At 39.4% G+C, this 23897-nt stretch overlaps 2 protein-coding genes across 2 annotated transcripts in view; one reads left to right on the top strand and one right to left on the bottom strand.

Annotated features, from left to right (window-relative positions):
- RECQL (RecQ like helicase) overlaps positions 1 to 2332 on the top strand; it is an 18850-nt gene extending 16518 nt beyond the window's left edge. The window contains exon 16 of the mRNA XM_026678235.2: positions 489 to 2332. Within this exon, the coding sequence (XP_026534020.2) occupies positions 489 to 650 (162 nt within the window). The 3' untranslated portion in view covers positions 651 to 2332. The remainder of the gene's footprint in view (positions 1 to 488) is intronic.
- PYROXD1 (pyridine nucleotide-disulphide oxidoreductase domain 1) lies at positions 442 to 23897 on the bottom strand. Its single transcript, XM_026678240.2, has 12 exons — positions 23776 to 23897; positions 21025 to 21105; positions 19457 to 19576; positions 18602 to 18730; positions 16177 to 16250; positions 14754 to 14914; positions 13797 to 13891; positions 12092 to 12230; positions 10618 to 10730; positions 7684 to 7806; positions 5399 to 5536; positions 442 to 2930 (listed from the first exon to the last, which is right to left on the bottom strand). Exons 1-12 carry the CDS (start codon positions 23866 to 23868, stop codon positions 2682 to 2684), a joined length of 1515 nt encoding a protein of 504 aa, XP_026534025.2. The 5' UTR covers positions 23869 to 23897; the 3' UTR covers positions 442 to 2681.

The following is a 23897-nucleotide window of genomic DNA, read 5'->3' as shown; positions in this document are numbered from 1 at the left end:
CAGATAATAAAGTTAAAGGCTACTGGGAGACTGCATTAAATGTTACCATTCTAAAATGTGACTTGTGTGTCAGCTAAATGATTCCATGATCAATTCCAAAGAGTTATGGCGTGGTAATAGATCTACATCCTTCAAATATTTAAAACACACTGGCATCATTGTATCAGTTTCCTTTATTGCTTGCTATTATCAAGTTCTAGAGAAGTAGTTAATCAGGTGCCCTCTAAAAGGTTTGGACTACAGCTACCAAAAATCTCTTAGCAATGGTCATATTGATTTGAGTTGATGGACATATTTGGAAGGCCTGCTATTAAAGTCTAATCAAAACAATGTCTTTTTTAACCCTATAACCTAACTCAGAGAAAAGCAAAAGATTGAGTTTTTACGGAATCATATTTGCCAGGATTTTCAAGGAGAAGATTCAGAAAAGCATTAGCCATGTAAAGTTTGTATTTGCTTTAATATATTAAAAATGGCTTCATCAACAGGGGAAATGTTCTCAATTATCCAGTCCAAGGACCCCAGGAAAGAAAATGAAGTTTACATCCCCAAACCAGGAAGGTGGCTCTCCTTCAAAAGATCACGTCAAAGCAAAAAAAGTCAAACGTACGGCTAATAAAGAGGAAGATGAGCTTGTGATCATAGATTAAGAAAGTGGCTTCTTGGGACAACCTACACACACCTTTGCCTGTGGGAAGACAGGCCAGAGAGTCAGAAAAAACAGGCTGTGTATTGGTGACTGCTATCATCTGCTGCTCCCTGGCTACTAAGTCCTGTTGGCAAAAGAAACTGCTTTCCTTATGTTTTTAGACATACATACACAGATTTTTTAAAACACAGATATAAAACCTGTTGTAATGAAACTGGAAAGTTTGAGGCAAGTGTTAGAGCAAGGGTCTTCAAACTTGACAAGTTTATGACTTGTGTGGACTTCAACTCCCAGATTTCCTAAGCTAACATGACTGGAGGAGGAATTCTGGGAGTTGAAGTCCACAAGTCTTAAAGCTGTCAAGTTTGAAGACCTCTGTGTTAGAGGCTTGATGTAGAGGAATCCTATCTTAAAAAAAAAAAGAAATGGCTTTTCAGAAGGGAGACTCCTTCCTGGCACGAAATGCTCCAATTTGCTGCTGAAATAAAAATGCCTTGAAATGCAACTTTATACACTTGCTTCTCCTTGAAAAGTCCAGTGGGTAAAGTTTATTCTGACATTAAATGTCAGAAGTGTGGTTGCGGATAAAAATCCAGTTCTGGTGTGAATATTGGACAGAGTGCTCAGTACAGGGTGCTTATTTTGGCTGCTATTTCTAAAAGACATAGTGGAGTGGATTTATATAGAATAAAGTTTCTGATTTAAAACGTGAAGAGAAACTGATTTTTTAAAAAAAATGGGGAAGAACGCTTTGGGTTTTTGATACTTAAAAGAGGTCCTTTCATGTGTAGAAAAAGTCTATGAACATAGAATACATTTCCATTAGTACTGCTTCCATTTTTTTTAGTCATCATAATCAAAGTAAATTCTCCATGTTGATGTTGTCTTTAAGATATGACTGGTTTTGTACAAGCACTCAGGCTCCCTAATTACATCACAAAAGATTGTAATGTAATTGAGCTCAAAGTAGCTCTTTGCTTTTTTAACTCAACTATTTGATGATGCTCTCATTTGAGAGCTCAAAGCAACAAACACTTTCAGGATTTAAGGTCCATCTTGGTTTCTAAGTATAGAAATGATACTTCAAAGTAAATTTATTAAATTTGAGCAGTATCTGAATCTGGTCACTGTAATATCTGTAAAAGTTTTAATCATAGCTTAAATCTTAATACTTAAAATATTTATGTATATAAATATGTATTATACATAATACAATATTTTCTGTGACTTAAAAAAAACTATAATAGACATCCTTTATTATAACATCAAAGGTATTGTCCCCAGAATATCAAGAAGCTGTCTTGAAATTCTGAAAACTGCCCTAAAAGCTTGAAAGGAAAATACAGTTTAGAAAAGTTTACTTTAGAAAAGAGTTAGAATATAATGAGTATCTTATGTAGAGCCTGGGCTCACATCTATTCTTTACGGAAAACTCCTTAAGCATGTGAGGTTCAATTGTAAATATTTAGGCTTGCCATAAAAACAGAGACTCGATTCCCACATTGTATTCAATCTTATTTTTCCTTCCCCGAGTGAAAGAGAAGTCTTAATGGGTCAAGAAAAGCTTGCAAGTTTACCAAACTGATGGCATAGGGAGCAAAGTTGTTACAGAATCTGGTAGTCCCGCTAGAAATACTTCAAAATGTACATGTTTGGAAATAAACTTCATGCACTTTCAGAGCATTCAATCTAATCATTTAAATAAAAGTTTGTTAAAACAGTTAAGCATTTTATACTTCAGCTTTAGGGGGAGAGAGGTAGACGGAGGCCATTGCAGCATGTGAAAATAAGTCAGTCATGATCTAGCTAGAATCAAGTTGCTGTTTGATTCCAGAGTGTAAACCATTCCCAGCATAAATTATTTTGGATGATAAAGGGGTACTTTAAATAAAAGAGTTTCTGTCGGATTCTGCATGCCTTTGAAATTGAGATTACACCAAGTCTAAGTCCATCCCAGTTCAAGAAAATCATTTTGGTTTTTTTCCCCCCAAAAGCAGTCTTAGAGCACTGATTCCCCCGCCCCCACCGATGTTTAATCAAAATAATCCTCGATATCAATATTTGGATCCAAAAGGTCTTCACCATAGCGGGAGAGATCCATCTGATTCAGGATCAAGTTTTCAAAGGTTTCTTCCAAATCCGTTTCCCCTATCAGCACTGCTCCCAGCATTCGCCCACGCTGCATCACCACTTTGATGTACTCCTGTCCTTTGGTGCACCTCAACATCAGTTCATGGTCCAAGCCCAGGCCTTGAGCATTATATTTTCCCAGCAGCACCACCTAGACAAACACCAAGCGATAAAAGTCTGATATTGTCTAAAATTTTAAAATATTGTCTGAAATGTTATATAGTTGCATGCTTAAGAGCTATGTTGGCACAGTGGTTAGAATGCAGTATTGCAGGCTAATTCTGCCGACTGGCAGCAGTTCGATTCTGACCGGCTCTTCTATCCTTCCGAGGTTGTTAAAATGAGGACTCGGATTGTTGAGGGCAATATGCTGAGTCTAAACCGCTTAGAGAGGGCTGTAAAGCACTGTGAAGTGGTATATAAGTCTTAAGTGCTGTTGCTATTGAGCAGGGGGTTGGACTAGAAGACCTCCAAAGTCCCTTCCAACTCTGTTATTCTAAGATAACTACTGCAAAAAAAGCACAGAAAAACCCTAAACTCATTACTGATTTCTTTTGGATTGACTGTGCAGTGTCTCCTATACTTTTTTAAAATAAAGGTCCTTTGCAGGGAAGGTGATTTCAAATATCAGAATGTTTACATATGTCCAATCACACAGAACTTAATACTATGCATATTTCTAGTTACTTGGGTATTTAAAGACCACAACAAGACAGTTTCTGCTCATTTCTGCTCTGTGGACATCTGGGCCTTCTGGCTATTCAAAATCAGATGAAAGTCCTAAGGCAATTTAGAAATTCAGTATGAAATCACCATTATTTAGTCATGAAGAATTTGGAACTACCCATTAAAGAGTCTTGGGCCAGATGTGTTAAAACGCCTTCTCAGGGATCACGGTTGGTAGCAAGTACTCATTTCTGTCCAATTCTGAATCCACATTTAGAAAGTAGAAAAAGGCCACTTAAGACATCAAATCCAACTTCTACTCAGTGCAGGCTCCAATTTATACCATTCGGAGCCAATAGCTATCTAGCAGCGGTACACAAAACATGTTGGAGTTGAACTCTGCGCAGAACAGATCTGTTTGTATTATTAAATGTTTCAAGCTCAAAATGGCTCCTTTTGAACTCGAAACCGTTATTCTGCCTTTGGAAAATGCATTTGGAATTGAGTGGGGAATATTGGTTTGGGTCTGCAACCCAACAAGACAGACACAGACTTCAGAGAATAATTAGGACTGCAGAAAAAACAATTGCTACCAACCTGCCTTCCATCAAGGACCTGTATACTGCAGGAGTCAAAAAGAAGGCTGTGAAAATATCTAGTCTCTTCACATCCTGGACTTAAACTGTTTCAACTCCTACCCTCAAAATGACACTAGAGCACTGCACACCAGAACAATTAGACACAAGAACAGTTTTCCCCCGAATGCCATCACTCTACTAAACAAATAATTCCCTCAATACTGTCCAACTATTTACTAAGTCTGTATGACTATTACTATTAATCTTCTCATTGTTCCTATCAATCATCTCCTCCCAATTATGACTGTAACCTTGTTGCTTGTATCCTAACCATTTTTATTGACTGTTTCCCAGTATTATTTGATTCCTTATTGTACCCTATGACTATTATTAAGTGTTGCACCTTATGATTCTTGACTCTTGATAAATGTATCTTTTCTTTTATGTACACTGAGAGCATTTGCACCAAGACAAATTCCTTATGTGTGCAGTCACACTTGGCCCATAAAGAATTGTATTGTATTCTATTCTATTTTATGTATTCCTGCAATTCAGCTTGTGGAATAGAGGAACTTATTCCTCCTTTGGTAATTGTTTCCACTGTGCTGAGAAGAGTTTTTAAAGGTTCCACAGTCAACAGAACTATGGTGAGTCAGGTGCACGATTATGGCTGTGAATTTGCAACACAAAATCATCATCTTCAACCCAGTGGTTAATCTCTTAGACTATGGGTAATCCTCAATTTACAACCGTAATGGAATCTGCCCATTATGGCCTGGCAGTCATAAAGCTGACCACCCACAACACCAATTTTATGACTTTTTTTGTGGCAGGCATTAAAAACCCATTGTTTTTTTCTCTGGGGCATTTTTGCTGAAAACAGGGAGGAAATGCCAATTTTCAGCAAAAATGTCATAAACCAAAGTCACACAACTGTAGGATGCTACAATCATAGGGCTCCGTCAATCATAGGTGGGTCTAGAACAGTCACTGAGGTTTTTAAGAAGAGACTTTCATCAAAAGATGGCGCAGTCACTTATCTGAAATAGTATAGGGTCTAGAAGACCTCCAAAGTCCCTTCCAGTTCGAAATGACCAAAAATGTGGGCTGGTTGGCGAGTGACTGAAAGGCGGTCATGTGACTGCAAGAATGAGATTGGGCAGCAAAAACTGGGTTGTAAGTACACTTTACCGTGGGAGGGGATAGTAACTTTCAATGGTCATTAAAGCAACCAATAGCTCAGAAACTACCTGTATGGGTTGCAAATGTATAATAACGGATGTTAATTTAATACACAGTAGATCATTAGCTCAACTTGGCATGAAACCAGTAGGGCATCCTTTTCCTTGGCGACTGTTTAAAGGCAATTGGTTACCTTGTAATTGAAAAACTTTGTAGAGTGAGCAAAGAGTTCAAAGCTGAAATCCGTATCTAGAGGTTCTCCTAATGAATCAGCCGCCATACATTTTGCAGCGTACCATCCCATCTGGCGTGCCTGGGTCCAAAGCCTCATCTGAAACACAAGCCCAAAAAAACACCTTTATCCGTATAATAAAAATTGCTGCTTTGGAATTAAGAATACTATATGCAATTCTACAGAACTGTCCCATGGACTAATTTAAAGACTTCTGCTCAAGATTTGTGACGAATATTTTTGGAGCATGATATACTCAAGTGTTCCAGGTTACTGGAAAACTTCAATCTTGCAGGTTTTATTTTATAAACGCTATCAAACAGCTGGGTGCTAAATATTGAAAATTTACTAAATAGAGTGAAACAATTTTGTATAGCATATTTAAAAGAAATTTTGGGTTTTACCAATTAGATAGATTTATTGTTATAGAAATGGCTAGTTTAAACTGTTATGTAAAAGTAAAAAGTTGAGGTTTGATATTAATGCCTTATTCTACTGCACCGAAAGGAATCATAAGTCAATGCCTTTTCTTCTTTTTTCCCCTTTTCTTTCCCCCCTTTTCTCTTCCCCTTTTCCTTCCCCGTTTTTCCTATTATTTACTTTTGTATTTTCTTTGTATGCTTACATTATAAACTAATACAATCGTTATACAACACAATTAAAAGAAATGTCTTAAATATGGGAATGAAAGAACGTGCTTCTTTACTTCTAGCAATACAGGTAGTCCTTGGCTTATGACCACAATAATGGGACCAGAATTTCGGTGACTAAATGATGCAGGCATTAAGCAAGTCACAACATGGCTGGAGCCAATTCTGCAAACATTTTTTAACATGGTTTGTTAAGCAAAGTACAACATGGTTTAAGCAAATCTGGCTTCTCTCATGGATGTTGCTTGTCAGTATAGCAGCTGGGAAGTTTGCAAATTGTGATCATGTGATTGTAGGAATCTGCAGCCGTGGCTAGTTGGCAAGCATCCAAATCCTGATCATAATAATGCAACAGCGGATACTCTGAGGATGGAGTGTAGGTCACTTTTTTTAAGGCTGTTGTAACTTGGAAGCACTGTTAAATGATTAGTCGTTGAGGACTACCTATACCAAGAAATAGTTCATTTCCAGTAAAAATACACGATCAGTAATCACATAAGAATGAAGGACACTAAACTGGCAGGAATAGCTAACACCCAAGAAAATAGGCTCAAGATCCAGATGGCTCTTGACAGACTAAAACACTGGGCCATATCTAACAAAATGAAATTCAATGTAGAGAAAAGTAAAGTCCTACAGTTAGGCAAGAAAAACCAAAAGGACACATATAGACTGGGTGAAACCAGGCTCAATAGCAGTAACTCTGAGAGGGGTCTTGGAGTCTTAGTGGACAACCAGCTAAATATGAGCCAGCAGTATGCAGCCGCCGCCAAAAAAGCTAATGCAATCCTAAGTTGTATTAACAGAGGGATACAGTCAAGATCAAGGGAAGTACTAATACCACTCAATAAAGCCTTAGTAAGGCCACACCTAGAATATTGCATCCAGTTTTGGTCACCACATTATAAAAACGATGTTGAGAGAGACTAGAAAAAGTACAGAGAAGAGCAACCAGGAAGATTAGGGGACTGGAGACTAAAATATATGAAGAACTGTTACAGGAACTGGGCATAGCTAGTCTAGTGAAGAGAAGGACCAGGGGAGACATGATAGCAATTTTCCAATATTTGAGGGGCTGCCACAGAGAGGGAGGAGTCAAGCTATTTTCCAAGGCATCCGAAGACCAGACAAGGAATAATGGATGGCAACTGAACAAGGAGAGATTCAACCTGGAAATAAGGAGAAACTTTCTGACAGTGAGAGCAATCAACCAATGGAACAGCTTTGCCTTTGGAAGTTGTGGGAGCGCCATCACTTGAGACCTTCAAGAAGAAATTGGATTGCCATCTGTCAGAAAATGGTGTAGGGTCTCCTGCTTGGGCGGGGGGTTGGACTGGATGACCTACAAGGTCCCTTCCAACTCTTATTATCTGTTATCTATTATCTGTTAAATATAATGTGGAATTTTGGGAATTTAAGTCCATACATCTTACAATTGCCCAGGTTGAGAAATACTAGTTAAGAAGGACAACAGGTGGCTATACAAATGTTTAACCTTTTAACTAAGATATGGGCTCCTCCCAAAGTTATTCCCTCCATAAGACATACTGTGTACAGATATCCTTCAGCTCAGAACAAATTAGCATTTTTTTTTACCTGCTGCCAAACAGGACTGGGTTCCCATGAGGTTGTGCAAATATCTCCTGCTGCGTAGATGTTCGGGAGAGAAGTCTGCATGTATCGGTTGACTTTTAGACCTCCATCTTCACCTAACGCAAACTAAAACATTTCAGAGATAAATGAAAATTTCAGTGAACAGAAAAATCCAGGCAGATATCACTTCTGTCCTTTTGTATAATAGCCTTTTTTTTAAAAAAATAAAGGTTTAATGCAGAGAGCACATGTGCAACTGTTTGCTCATTCCCAATTATAACAATCTCAGCACAGAGATCTGGTTATTTGAATTGTTCTGAGTGTCTTGGCAGGAATACACATAGTCTTTGATTTATGACCATTTGTGTAATGACAGATCAAAGTTATAAAGCTGTCTCAGGACAAGTTGGGGGGCACATAAGCTTCATAAATTAAATAACAATCCTGGGGAAAAAAGTGACTTACGATTCATCTTCAAAGTTACAAGGGTTGCACCATCCCTGCAACCATGTGATGGGATTTTGGGTGCGAGGGGCACATGGCATGGATTTTGTAACATGTTAACTAACTTAGTTACTTTGTGCTTTCATATGACTTATTTTCTCTCTTTTAAAATGACGTTCAGGCTCATTACAGGCCAGAATGTAGGAATAACCTTTAACATTCCTAAACTGAAAAGATAAACGGGCAAAAGTTTGTTAATACAAATTGGAGTCTGCTTTCTCTCTTTTGTGAACTCTAAACAACATTTTCCCTTACACATCAGGCTTCCTTTTAATGAACGTGTGTGATATTATGGGATGCAAATAGGTAACATTTTGAGTACATGTAACCAGTGATGGCATTTAAATTTTTTTACTACTGGTTCTGTGGGTGTGGCTTGGTGGGTGTGGCGGGGGAAGGATACTGCAAAATCCCTATTTCCTCCCCACCCCACTAACCTGCTTTCCAGCTCTGTTCTCCTGTGCAGGGCAACCAAAGACCCAGCCAATCAGCTGGTACTCGGGAGGCAGAGAATAGATGGGGGTGGGGCCAGTCAGAGGCGGTATTTGCCGGTTCTCCCAACTACTCAAAATTTCTACCAGTTCTGCAGAACCGGTCAGAACCTGCTGAATGCCACCTCTGCATATAACTGATTTCCTATGCAAAGGGAAGGTTATTTTTATCCTGTCCAATCAACTTTCCTCTTGCATTTTCTTTGTTGTGTTAACTATAAAAAAAGGAATTTAAGATGGCTCTCAAGTTTCTCCCTTTTCATAGGGAGATTCCCACTTTATCAGGGTATCCTAATAAACTGCTCTTAAATGATCTTCCGACTTGGTTGCTTATTGGGAAGGAAACCGAGGCAGAACCTGGAGCCAGATTTGGCTATCAGGTGCTTGGCAACTAGCTCACATTTATAAATGGTGGCTGGGTCCTGTAGTCATGTGATTGTGGTTTGCGACCTTCCCAGCCTGCTTTCAACAAGCAAAATTAATGAGGAAAGCCAGATTTTCTTAATGACCGTGTGAGTGGCGTGTGATTTAGCAAAATTCTGATTCTAAACTAACAAAAAATCATGTATATATTATTTTAAATGAAAATTCGGGGGAGACGGGGAACAGGGATGAGACACCTGAAAGACCTTGTGGCTTCGGTATCAAAATAATCTAGTTTCTTTTTGTTTGGTATAATCTTTAGAAACATTGAGTGTGGTGATCTTCTTTGACATACATTTTTGTCGTTACCTATTGTACTCAAAAAGAAATTTTATACATTTATATACATATATACATTTAATCTTTATACATGCGAACTCCCTTTCATAACTCTCCAGTGGTAAACTTTATTTCATATTATATAGCATTCTGACTTGCCTTTTTCCTTCGGTTCCAATGTCAACCTATCCATTTCGGCGCATTGTAATATCTTAACGATCACCTCGTCTTCCCTAAGAATTTCTGTAGCTTTCCAATTTGGGGCAAATATTCTTGCTGCCGTGATTACACGTATTATTAGGTAGGTATCAGCTTTATCATACTTCTCTGCACTTATTCCCAATAAGAACAACTCAGGCTTATAGGAAATTTTTAGCCCTGTCATTTCCTCTAACCACAACCAAATTTTGTATCAGAATTCCTGATCCTTTTTTCAGGACCACCATGTATGTGCTCCGTTCTTTCATACATTTCCAACAATTAGGTGATTGGTTTCCATCCATTTTGGCCGATCTTGCTGGTGGGAGATGCCACCTATAGAACATCTTATACAGGGGTGGGATTCAATTTTTTTTAACAACCGGTTCTGTGGGCATAGCTTAGTTGGTGGGTGTGGCTTGGTGGTCATGTGACTGGGTGGGCGTGGCCAACTCGACATCACTCATGTCAAGGGGCGCTTCTCCTCGCCTGGCCTCTCATAACTGGGGATGCTGCAACGGTTTTAAGTGTGAAAAATGGTCATAAGTCACTTTTTTCAGTGCCATTGTAACTTTGAATGGTCACTAAATGAACTGTTGTAAGTCAAGGATTACCCGTAAAAAATACAAAAAGCTTCTTTGCTTGCAAAAAGCTGCCCTAAATATCAATCATTAGATTAAAAATACCTGCAAGCCAGAGTTACAAATCAGGCAGGGTGCCAGAGCACCCTTGTGAGACGAGTGAGACCAGCTGATATCTTTAAGTGGTGCAAATGGATCTAAGGATGGCTTCTCCTGGGTGTGCTCTTTCTGGACAGCTTAAATGAGCTCTCTGCTAAAGGGTTTTACTTTATGAACAAGAGTTGGCTGCTGATAGTTATCAATGTATTTTAACTATTTTAATTCCTCAAGGTGCTCTGGTACCCTGTCTGATTTGTAACTCCGCCTTGCACCCCTGATCTTATACAAGTTTTTCTTGTATGATGTGGCTAGTCTCTTTTTGGAAGACAAGCTTTCAGTTATTTTCAGATATGAATCCTTACATTATTACCATCAAGGAATGGCTGAACGTTTGGCGTCACTCCAGTTGCGCTAACAATGAAGTCGCAGCCATAAATCTTCCCATTGGTAAGTTCCACATAGACAGGCCAAAGCTCTGCAAGCATGAAATATTTAGGCATTAGATTACATAATATTATATAGGTCACAGGAAAAATCAGCCAAGAAATCAGGGAAAAGGAAAAATGTATCCCTTCAAAATGCCGAGAGTCTCCAAACTTGGCAACTTCAAGGCTTGTGGATTTCAATTCCCAGAGTTCCCCAGCAGGCATGGCTGGCTGAGGAATTCTGGGAGTTGAAGTCCACAAGCCTTCAAGTTGCCAAGTTTGGCGACCTTTGGCATAGGTGATCACTTGAAGCATTTATGCTTATGAATTCTGGGTGTCTGTAAGGAAGCTAAAATGGCTAAGAACGTAATCATCATTCGGCAGTTCCAGGATGTGAGGTTGGAGTGAAAATCAGGAAGTTGCTGGAATGGTATGTAGGAATGACCTTAGGAGTTGAGTGGTAGCAGTGGAAGATAAGCTGCCTACAGAATAAGCAAGTAAGGAGCCCACAGCTGCATAATGGGCAGAGAAAGAAACTCGGAAAGCATCTTTCTTAACTTATCAGGCTGTTAAAAGAGACAGTGGGAGATTTGTACTTTTAGTCTTGCAAGATTCAGTTAATGTAGCCTTATAATAAAGCAGAATTAGCTTAAACCCCCCCAACCAAACAAAAACCCCACAAACCAACCCCCAAAAAACCCCAAACAACCCCCCAACCCCAAAAAAAAAAAACAAAAAACCAACACCCCCACACCCAAAAACACACTCGTCTGGTAAAGGACCCTGGTGGCTTGCGTGGTTAGGAAGCTGGGTTGGAAGTTAGTGTTCGAGACCCAAGTGTTGCCTTGGGGCTGGGTGAGCTCCTGTCCTCTGTTCCAGCTCCTGCCAGGAACATCAAAGCAGCCCCTAACTGGGCATCTTCCAGGCATGCCACTGGCTAATCTTTTCAACCTGGAAGCACCTCAGTGCTTCTGACATGAGCGCAAAATAAATAAAATAAATGCTCATCTGGTTATGCTTCCTTTCTGATCCATCTGGGAAGAATGACAGATGGCAATACAGTCTTGCATTGCCAATCCCCCCCTTTGAGAATGTCTAGATAAAAGGGGCGGAGCTGGCATACTGAGGCTCTATCTTGCTGATTTTAACCACCTCCCATCGGCACTACTGCCCTCATTCATGTTTAAGCATTCCCACGCCCAACCGTTCATGTTACAATCTGCGTATTTTGGAGCAATATACTTCCTAGACTGGGCTGAGCCTGGCCCTGTCAAAGACGTCCATCCCCATTTGACAGAAATCTTTATCAATTTCAATGGCTGCCCAGGTTCAGAAATGCCATCCACAAACTGAGACATAGTATAACCTTGTGGATCAGAGAAACAACTCCCAAGTTTTTAAGATAATTTACCTTCACCCGCTTCTTCGCTCCTTTGTCCTTTTAAAGTTTGAGGGAAAGCCAGGGATCCTTTGCGTGACAGCTTGAATTCTTCTTGGAGGTAGATCCTCTTTATTTCACACAGATTCTCAATATGAACTTGGTGGCAAAGCTGGAAACCATCAACAATTGCATTCATTCATACTTGTAAATTACTGATTCTTAAACTGGGGGTGATCATTCTAAGGATAATTAAACACCCAAGGGGAAAATTTTGGGAGCAATGGAGTAATTTGTAATTGTGAATCAAGGAATCAATTTGGGACTGCCATTGTCAAGATGTTTTCTGTAAAACAATCGAGTTTCTTTTCATGAGGATAATTATTGGAAACCAGGGAACTGAATTAAAGTGTTTTAAGAACTACAACTTTAAGAGCTAACAATACATGCTTTGAGCTTTGTGCTCGGGCATACTCAGTTCATCAGTAAAACAATGTCACACCATCATTCTTTTATCACGAGGTGTGTACTAAGGACTGAATCAAAATGGCATGATATTACTTTTATTAGATTGACCACGCCGACTCCCACCTATGAGGCTGTCACCGATCATGCATTTTTTTGCGTGATAAGATTCCTCCAGATGTTTTTACTAAGCTCAATAAGAATGTACTATTTGCAATTGAGCCTCGCAATTGAGAAATGTACAAATTATATGGATGTGGAACCAGTTCTCAAATACACCCCTGGTCAGAAAGAAACTAGCAGTGATCAACCTGGCTACTGTTCAACTATTTGTTCCTCAAGGAAGGTCAAGTCATTCTCTCTGAAACCTGAGGAGTTAGAATGGACCAGCAGAAGGAAAACTGAGATCTTATGGTAGACCCTTCAAGCCTGGATAAGCCTGCTCCACCAGCCTCATTGGCTGTTCTAGTATTACTATCCCAGCTGCAGTGCTGATATTTGACCCACATTCATAGATAGTCCTGTAGCTCAGCCAGTGATAAGTGTCAACCCTGAAGCGAACCTGGCTGAGGCCATCTTTATGGCTTGCCACAGGATGGGAGGAGGGAAGAAAATAGATAGCTGGGGGTTTTGTAGCCAAAACAAAAAGTTTCCTGTGGGAACCAAGGATGTTTCAACAGGTGGCTGGAAGGAAGAGGCGGCGGTGAAAAGTAACCAAGCAACAGGCCAGCACTTCTATTGGACAATGGGATGACTTGTGGGTCATCACGCTACCTGCCTCAGAGTTCTGCTTTCCGTGGGTGCATTACTTGGAACGTTGGCAGACAGTACGATCCCTATCTAGCACGGCTATTAGCTATTGGCTTCACGGATGGTGCCTTGACCACCAGTCCTACCATTCAGCTATCGCAGGGGTCTCAAACGGATGTCCCAGGGGCCAGATGCATCATGCACAGGCCACGCCCACCCCAGCTCCACGAATGGTGAACACGTCGCGAAACATCCCGTAACAGCAATAGGACGCGGCAAGTTTGACACCCGTGATATATTGAATGGAATGGCGGATGAGGGAAGCAGGAGCCGTGCCACAGAAGAGAATAATTTGTAACTCGGGGAGTCCTTGATGCTCTCTGAGCTTGGTTGCTTTCTGAAAGAAGTTTCATTCCCCAGCTGATTAACAGTTTCATAATCCCTCCCACTGAAAGGGAAGTGACAAGATTTTTTTTTAATTAAAAAAAAGTTCCATGAGCATTTAAAAAAGAAACAATCATACCTCCTTTGCTCCCTTTAGATGCAAGCCCTCATGCCAGTCAGGGCCCAATGCGCTTCCTATTTTCCCAGGATGCTCTGACGCTTGTTCTTCTCTTTCTATAGGGGAATAAAAGCAAACATTTGAGAACGAGAGACAGAGAGAGAAAGAGAGAGAGAGAGACAGAGAGAATGAGAGAGAGAGAGAGAGAGAGAGAGAGAGAGAGAATGAGAGAGAGAAAGAGAGAGACAGAGAGAATGAGAGAGAGAGAGAGAGAGAGAGAGAGAGAGAGAGAGAGAATGAGAGAGAGAAAGAGAGAGACAGAGAGAATGAGAGAGAGAGAGAGAGAGAGAGAGAGAGAGAGACAGAGAGAGACAGAGACAGAGACAGACAGAGGGAGGGAGGGAGGGAGGGGAAGAATGAATCATAGAACAGAATTGTATTATGTTTTTTTTTCTGGATATTTCTAACCCAGTATGCATATTTACAAACTTACAAATCAGTTAGCACAACTCAAAAATATTGTGAATAGTGTATACAGGTAGTCCTTGACTTACAACAGTTCATTTAGTGACCACCCAACATTAACAAGATAACCATTTTTCACACGACCGTTGCAGCATTCCCCATTTTGTTCAGGAGATCAAAATCCAGACATTTGGCAGCTGGTTCATATTTATGACGGTTGCAGTGTCCCGGAGGGTCAGGTGGTGATGACCTTTTGCAACCTTCTGACAAGCAAAGTCAATGGGGGGAAAGGCCCGATTCACTTAACAACCATGTTACTAACTTTACAACTGCAGTGATTCATTTAACAACTGTGGCAAGATAGGTTGTAAAACAGGGCAAACTCACTAAACGATTTCTCCTTTAGCAACAGAAATGTTGGGCCCAATTGTGATCGTGAGTCAAGGACCAGCCGTATTGGGTAGATGGAATGACTTTTAGACAATGACAGATGAAAGAGTTGAGGTCATCTACCTGATGCGGTATATTTTGTTCTTTTACAAGCTGCTGGAGGCTCTGGTTTTTCAGCAGTGAGCTTTGGGATCAAAAACTCAGCTGCTCCTGCATCAAAAAAGGTATTGCCGATCGCTTGGTCTTTGACGGCCCAAATGACTTCACAACCTTCAATTTTGTACCTGTAGATATCGATAGACAGACACATTTTTAAAAAAATTAAAAAAAATATTATTTGTTACATTTTCATATTAGGGATGATTTGATCATCCATTAACGGAGGCTGAGATATATTTAGCATTCAGCTGGGAAGAAAAGACTTGGTTGTTATTTTAAATAATGGGAGGGCTCGGTTTTGTTTGTTAAGATGCCCATGCTGTATTCATCCTCCTAAAGAGGCACATATGTTAAAGATACTATTACTGCTAATGTATTGCAGTGAATACTGTAGTTTGGTCCAGTGGTTAAGGCATCAAGCTAGAAAGCAGGAGGCTGTGAGTTCAACTCTTGCCTTAGCCGTGAAAGCAAGCTGGGTGACTGACTTTGGGCCCATCACAAGAGACTGTGAGTTCAAGTCCCACCTTCGATATGAAAGCCAGCTGGGTAACTGACTTTAGGTCAATCACAAGAGATTGTGAATCAACTCCCGCCTTAGACGTGAAAGCCGTCTGGGTGATTTTAGGCCGGTCAACCTCTCTTGGCCAAAGCCACCTCAAAGAGTGGTTGTTGTGGGGAAAATAGGAGGAGGAAGGTTTTGTTGGATATGCTCTCTGCCTTGAGTCATTTCTATAATAATAAAGGTGTGATGCAAGTTAAACAAATACATAAGCAAATATGCTGCCTGACTCCCAACAATTCTGGCCTGTTCAGATCCTCAAAATTGTTTTCAGCTGAATTTTGTTATTTCAAAGCCTGAAGTGGGAATGCTCTAAGGCAGAGGTCTCCAAACCTAGCAACTTTAAGACTTGTGGACTTCAACTCCCAGAATTCTCCAGCCAGAGAATTCTGGGAGAATTCTGGGAGTTGAGGTCCACAAGTCTTAAAGTTGCCAAGCTTGGGGACCCCTGTCTAGGGGCCCCGAGGATGCAATAGTCAGGCTCTATTCTTTCCAAGTTTGGAACTAGGAAAAAAAGGTTGCAAATTACAGCGCTTCCCCAACAAATCTTCATTGATGCATGTTACAAAAGGCGGGGTTCCAATTGTGGTTTCCTTATGATCTCTCCCCAACCCTCTCCCCCCTCTCTCTCACACACACACTCCTGCTTTCATACTTGGAAACTTTGGAATTCATCTGAGGATCATCAGCACATTCTCTACTGTAGAAGCCTATCAGTCACCTTCTAATCATATGTTCAAAACAACAGGATGCTGCATAATAGCAAAAGGTTTAATATCTGCTGCCAAGGAGAAAGTATTGCCTATTCCACCATTCAAACCTACTTACACCAATTCAAGCGCAATGCCACCGTTTCCTACAATGGTGATTCTTTTAGCTTTTGCTAGGTGTTTCTGGAATTCCTACACAGGACAAAGAAAGAGATACTACTAACACAGTAAAAAAATATATCTGCTAAGTCATCTCTAAAGCAAAGCAAAACTCTACAAGTATCAATTAAAATGCCAAGAAATAAAAATGGCTAGAATCATCATCATCATATCTTGTGGAACTTCGGAATTCAACCTGACAGGCACTTGGCCCACAACACACCTGACATAACAATAGTTGAAAAGAAAAAAGGTTGGTTCATTGACATTGCAATACCTGGTGATGCACAAATTGAAGACACGCAGCAAGAAAAAAATCACAAAGACTTCCAAGTTGAAGTTGAGCGACTTTGGAAAAAGAAATCATGTGTTATCCCAATTGTAATTGGAGCCCTTGAAGCAATACATAAAGGGCTACCTCACTATTTGGAAATTCTGAATTTATCAGACTTGAATACCAATTCTATAAAAAAACCACCCTACTTGGAACAGCTTTGATTTGACGCTACCTTAACAGTTCCTAGGTCGTTGGTTAGGACTCCAGCTGTTGAGCTATCAACCAGCCCAAAAGGCTGTGAATCTCACTAAAGATTAACTAATAATAATAATAATAATACTAATACTAATACTAATAATGATTATGATGATGATGTGCTCATGCATTCTGGAAAAAAGTAGTTATTAATGCTATTTATTGTTCCCTGTTTTAAGTTTATTTCTTTAAGTAGTTTTATTCTTTTAACATTTTTGGAATTATTCTAGAGACATTTGTCATTGAGTGGATTAAAAATATATTCCACCATTTAAAAAATGATTGGTTTTAATAATTCTGTTCCATAGTCCTGAAATGGGGCTGCTTATCTGACCTGCAACATTAATTTCTCTCACAGTATACTTTTAATTCCCATTTTAACTTTTTTTCCCCATTTTTTTTTTATCACATTAAGCTGTACTGTTGAATTCCCTGATTAGGGATGATGGCCAGAGATCTCCTTTTTACAGACTAATTAATTAAAAAGAAAACACACATCTTTTGGGAGGAGTCTGGGGGATTGGAATAGAAAAACCTTGATATGACTCTTTGGATCATTGTATTATCTGAAACTTAGTTCTCAGGTAAGTTCTACATAAGGTTCCATAACAAGTGAGCCCATCTGCACTTTAAATGCCTAATTTTTAAAAAGAACCAATAATTAAGTCAGCAATCACTAGTCTCACCCAGTGACAGTCAATTCACACCTTAACAAACTGTTGTGTGAAGTATTTAAGTTTTGTTAAGTATGAATCTTCCACTAATTAATCACAGCAAATGATCTTTTTGTGAAAACATATCCCTCTATCCAGGGGTCTTCAAACTTGACAGCTTTAAGACTTGTGGACTTCAACTCCCAGAATTCCTCCTCCAGTCATGTTAGCTCAGGAATTCTGGTAGTTGAAGTCCACAAGTCTTAAACTTGCCAAGTTTGAAGACCCTTGATCTATCCTATCCATATCCATATCTTTTAAACTTCTATTCTAATTGGAAGAATGAACATTTCTTCTTGTTAATGATTTAAGTTAGAATAACATACACCATTAGGATAAGGATTTGATTTAAACAGCTGCTTGTATTAAAATAGCCAAATGTTGGAAGGTAGTTTCTAGGTTTCTTAGTGAAGAGAAGTGGGGGGAAAAAACACAGTAAATCCCTTTTATAAAAAAAAAATTGGCACGACAGAAACATCTCCAGAGATGAAGGACAAGAAGGATTTCATTAACTCAAAAGGGGTGTAATTGTTATCATTTGTAAAATGAAAATACTTGCCTGAATAAACAAAAAAAGATGCTTCATGGATATTATATTCTTTCTTACACACACACACACAGACAGACACATGTAATTACATCCTTCTTTATATAGGAGTTCACAGATCTCAGTTTACATTCTGAAAAAAGTATAATTCAATCTGTAGTGAGGGTTAAAGCCGAAATTGGCTATTTTATCTTAAAGAGCTTTATCATGCCTTAATCATCTTTTCTCCAAATACTTTTTCAAGGTCCTCTTCATACAGAAGACCTTTATAATGTATTTATTTATTACTTTTGCGGGGCCTAACAGCTTTTCAGTAACCATCCCAAAACCAAATTTCTCCAGATGTGCTATACTACAGACCTATCCAATATCAGCCAATACCTGGACAGGGCATGTTGGGAACAAAGAATAGATATAATTCAGCATAGCAGGCTAAGCACAGCTGGTACCATTTTTATAACAAAGTAGCTAAAATGATAACCCTTGCAATGTCCGGTCACCTGTATTTCACATCTACTTTTAGCTGCAAGTTGTCAATGCTATCCCAAATGCTAACAGACCATCGAAAACATACGAGCAAGCGATCTTTTACCATTGCACTGTCTGTATCTCGGATCCCCAGGACGTAAGGATTTCCTTCAATAATCAGTTTTGGTTTTGCTCCAGCGCACAAACAGAGTTTTTCAAAGGTATACTCCTGACCAGCTTCTGTGATGATCCTCTGCAACCACATCAAAAATGAAAAACCAAAAGAAAGAATTAAATCAAATTCTTTAATTTGACATCAAGAACCAATAAAACAAGATTGGCAGCTTGGGCTACCATGAAGCATTCAAGGAAAGTGAATTAAGCATTTGTATTTCCAAAGCAATGCTGTGTGTTATTAGGTTTTCATTCGGTATCCTCACAAACTACTTTTTACGCTGAAGTATCTTGAAGTAAATGACAGTAAATGTAGCAATAGAATATAAAATTAAACCTCACATTAATACATTATGCAGCAAAACAATATTCAGAAAAACAGATTCATCTAGAAAAATGGGGGAAAGAGAAAATGTATTTATTCTAACATTCCAAACAGGAAATCTTGGTTAAAAAGGTGTGTTTTCATTAAGGACCTAAAAGATGCTGCTATTCTAATTTTCTGTAGCCAGTTGAGCATACATAAGGAGAGGCCCAGTAGACAGAACAGAATTTTAGAATAAAATAGAATTCTTTATTGGCCAAGTATTGGACACACAGGGAATTTGTCTCCTATGCAGAAGTTCTCAGTGCACACACAAACAAAATAATAAATCAGGCTCTGCATAAATAGAGTAGATAATCCTCAAAATGTAGGTTACCTTCTGCCAGCTTTCTTTTTAATGTATCAATGTGTTTGATTCCTGACAAGGAAAGCAACATTCAATATTCTCAATGAAAATCAAAAGATGAAGATTTTTCTTACATGATCTTTGCTTTTCAGTTGCCTCACTGCAGACTGTATAACTTTAATATTGGGGTAGCGTTTTCCTAAGATGCTGTTTGCTTGTTCCTCAACATCAAATTCTTCTAAAGTTCGCGAGACCTGTTGAAGAAGTAGAATCAGGAACTCAGAATAACAGAGTTGGAAGGGACCTTGTAGGTCATCTAGTCCAACCCCATGCCCAAGCAAGAGACCCTACGCCATTTCTGACAGATGGCCATCCAGTCTCTTCTTGAAAGCTTCCAGTGATGAAGCTCCCGCAACCTCTGAAGGCAACTTCTGTTCCATTGTTCAGTGAGGGTTCTTACTTTAGAACTTTGTTTTTGTGCATTTGAATCATTTTTGACTCATGGCCATTACATGGTCAGGTATGTCATGCCCCTGGTGGAGACTGACTCTGAGGGAGTGGAGGAACAGCCAACAGGGAGTAGAAGTGTAGCTCCAGAGGTGGTGGAGGAGGCTGGGGAAGGGCAGAGGCCGGCTGAGCAGCCAGAGGAGGACCCAGGCCCATCCCCTATCCATCCTAGGGCACACAGGGAGGAGAGGATAAGGGAGAGACATGGTCTACTCGGGAGGAGAGAGCCTTGATCCTCTTCATGGACTGCAGCTGTGACAACTGAATACGAGTATGGACCTGCGTACTGCCGAATGCTGGAAACAAAGCATGTAAATTATCTCTAGTTTACAGTTCCTCTCTGAGTTTGGCATCCTTCCTAGTGTGTGTTATCTGTGGACATCCTCCAGCCCTTATCTTGCCTGGTTTGTGTTGCTTTTTCCCCTTCTTCGTGTAACTGTTTGTGTGGGTGTATTTTTGTCTTCTGTCAAAGATATTCGGAGCTTGGAAGCAAACTGAAGGAATAAAAGGGGCTTCACCTGTTTTCTGTGACTGTGTTTGTTTTGTATCCCACCCTGGGTCATCACAAGGTCTTCCTAATATTCTTACTGCTCTAAAGTCACCTGGCTGGATTTCTACATAAAGAACTCAGAGTTTCTCCATTCCTAACCTGGTGTCTTAATCACTGCACCACAATGGCTTCCATTTATGATCTACTGATACATAAATACCCCAGAAAAATCTCTAAAGAGGCATAGTATTTACTAATTCGTGTATGATGCTAGTGATTAAATAAGACATTTGGGGCCACAATCTACTTTTTTTTCTTTCTTTTTTTTTGTAAATTTTTTATTAATTTTTAAAAACAAACATAAACAAACAAAACATAAAAACATCAACCTTTCTTCCATGAGTATACAAGCAGTATGCCGGTTGGTTTACAAATTTTTTGTGCATCTATTTCATAGTCATCAATTACAGTTACATTGCATAATAACTCATATTCTCAATCAGAAATTAAATACCCTAGTATCATTATTATTCAATCATTTGACAATAATTTTATTCATTCATATTTTGCGAGGTAACTATAATTTACTTAGTATCATTTTGTAACAATTCATATAATCTTCCCAAATGTATCCTAAATTTTTTTTATAGATAATCTACTTTTTTTTTTCTTTAGCCCCAAAAATGGAGATCACATCCGTCTTACCTGTTTGAAGTTCACCACCGCTTTTATAACAGGAGAAGCAGTAATTAAAAAAATATCTTCAGAGGGAAACTCTGCAGCCAGCTTGTAAAAAAAAAAGGAGGAAGATATTGAGGTTGTTGTTCCAAGACATTTTGTGTTGAACAGCATGATTAAACCAGAAAGGTACAAGCCGTAGTGGCACAGTGATTAGAATGCAGTACTGTAGGCTCCTTCTGCTGCCTGCTGGCTGCCTGCAATTTGGCAGTTCAAATCTCACCAGGCTCAAGGTTGACTCAGCCTTCCGTCCTTCCAAGGTCAGTAAAATGAGAACCCAGATTATTGTGAGCAAGAGGCTGTTTCTGTAAACCGCTTAGAGAGGGATGTAAAGCACTGTGAAGCGGTATATAAGTCTAAGTGCTGTTATTATTTCTGTCTGAATATTGGCATTTAACTATAGACCGTATAAAATCATCATGATGTCAGGCACAAGTAACCAGGAACAGGAGTTGAGTTCAAAGCACTTCAAATTTATTACATGCTACCTATACCCAAGAATCTGATCTACTAATAGTCAAGGCAAATTGGCCCTACATAAGAATCAAAGGAATTCAAGAAGGGCCCGAGGCTTGTTGGAACAGAGAGATTGCAAACTGAAATCACCCTTGTCATCTCCAATACATGAAGAATTATCACCAGAGGTGAGTATTCAGCAAGTTCTGACCCGTTCTGGAGAACTGGTAGCAGAAATTTTGAGTAGTTAGGAGAACTGGCAAATCCTACCTCTGACTGCCCCCTCCCCCATCTATTCTCTGCCTCTTGAGTCCCAGCTGATCGGCTGGGTCTTTTTTGGTTGCTCTGCCCAGGAGAACGGAGCTGGAAAGCAGGTTAGCGGAGTGGGGAGGGAATGGGGGATTTTGCAGTAACCTTCCCCTGTCACCGCCCACCAAGCCACGTTCACAGAACTAGAAGTAAATATTTTTGAATCCAACCACGGATTATCACCCTTGACCTTGCATGACATGAACCTGGCAATATCTGTGGCATGGATTTAATAGAAGGTGACTATTGTGTATTTAGTCTGCAGAAATCGTTATGACCACTAGGTGGGAGCAGAGAGATACAGAAAACTTCATCTAGTGCAGGGTTTTTCAATCTGGCAACTTCAAGATGTGTGGACTTCCCAGCATGCATGTTAGCTGGGGTATTCTGGGAATTGAAGTCCACACATCTTAAAGTTGCCAAGTTAACTGATCTAGTTGCAAAAGAGAGAAAGAATATTCCTGAAATTATGGGAAATGGCATTTCAATCTAATCTTCCCAATTCTTTTTGTCAGTTGCTTCATTCTCTTTTCATGGAAGTGACCTCTGATAAACAGTATAAAATACTGTATATTCTGGTTATAGGAGATTACCAATGAGCAAATAGAATTGGAACTGGAATTATTTTTATTGGGGATATTCAGAAAGAAGTATGGGAGAAATATAAAATATTTAATATTGCATATTTTAACTGCAGCCAGGATTGCCTATGCCCAATGTTTGAAACATACATGTATACCACCAGAGGAACTGATCATTCAAAAAATAATGAGCTGTGCCGAGATGGACAAATTAACTTTTGAGTTTACAAGAGAAAGAGGAGTCTGATTATTACAAGATGTGGGGAAAATGGTATGATTGGATTGAGCAGAGATAGATTGTTGGATAGATAAATGGATTGTAAATAAATAGGGATAAGCACTAGATAAGTTAATGATTTATATCCACACAAATTCTCTATATTTGTAAATAATGCACAAGATATTAGTATAAGATGAATGTCACAAACTGTTGATGTTATAAGATTTATATTTCTGTTGTTTGTCTTTTTAAAATTATAAAATAAAGTTTCTTTAAAAATTACTGGATATTCAATTTGGGAAGACTGGACAAAAATTGTTGCCCTGTTCTTAGGAGATAAATTTCTAAACGGATTTGAACTTTTTCAAGCAATTCATTTATTGGGACCAACCAAGCCACTATATTCTCCATATATTTATGCATTTATTTACAAATTTATAATTTTCTATGGTAATCAAAATCCATTACACATATATGAACTTTTGAAAGCAGTTTAATACAATTACTTTTCTCATAAGAGTGAGAAATGCAAATAATGATCTACTATTCTGATGGAATAGTCCAGGAAGTTGTTCTTGTTTATCTTTGGAACATAAATTGCTTGAAAGATATACAAAGTTATCAGTTGACTAAGCCGTCCCAGGATTTCACACTGAACAAAGTCGTACTAGCATGCAAATCGTTTCCATTTTTCCTAAACCTAGAACAGGGGTCTTCAGCTTTAAGGCTTGTGGACTTCAACTCCCAGAATTCCTCCTCCAGTCATGTTAGCTCAGGAATTCTGGAAGTTGAAGTCCACAAGTCTTAAACTTGCCAAGTTTGAAGACCCTTGGAACCTTAAAAAAAATATGTTTCTCCTTCTTCTTTAGTGAATCGTTAAAAAAAAATGGAATCCCTATCTTTGTAGACTCCCCCTGGGTGAGAATGTCTATCTCTCCTTTTAAAAATAAAAGCAAATATAGGGTGAAAAGCAACCCGGAAACTGTCCGTGCGTTGACATCTTCACTTTGTAACTCTATGAACCAACCAGGAAGTTCCCATCCCCAGGTACGGCAATGCGTATATTCATTGGTGTGGGGGGGAAACACACTGTTACCGGGCGCCTGCGCAGAAAGGCGCGCGCGCCGATAACGGAGAAAGACGAGAAATTACCCGTTCGGCGCACGTCACACCGGCGATCCCGCCTCCTACGATGAGGAAGCGGCTCCCGGAGACACTAGACGCCGGACGCGAGTCGGAAGCCATGCCCGCCTCTGTAGCTTCTGCTACGCTCT

Source organism: Notechis scutatus, chromosome 6 (assembly GCF_049901735.1).
Source record: "Notechis scutatus isolate UNSWTSFEM ecotype Mainland chromosome 6, rNotScu1.2, whole genome shotgun sequence".
NCBI classification, from domain to species: Eukaryota; Metazoa; Chordata; class Lepidosauria; order Squamata; family Elapidae; genus Notechis; species Notechis scutatus.
The sequence above is the reverse complement of the archived record's forward strand: the minus strand, read 5'-3'. Positions and strand labels throughout refer to the sequence as shown.

What these genes read in the sequence shown, in the direction of transcription:
- PYROXD1 (XM_026678240.2), bottom strand. Translation starts at nt 23,868, where the DNA reads ATGGCTTCCGACTCGCGTCCGGCGTCTAGTGTCTCCGGGAGCCGCTTC. An exon ending in CGGTGGTGAACTTCAAACAG is followed by an intron (nt 19,577 to 21,024) that starts GTAAGACGGATG and finishes CTTCTTCAACAG; the next exon opens with GTCTCGCGAACTTTAGAAGA. An exon ending in AACTGAAAAGCAAAGATCAT is followed by an intron (nt 18,731 to 19,456) that starts GTAAGAAAAATC and finishes ATGTGGTTGCAG; the next exon opens with AGGATCATCACAGAAGCTGG.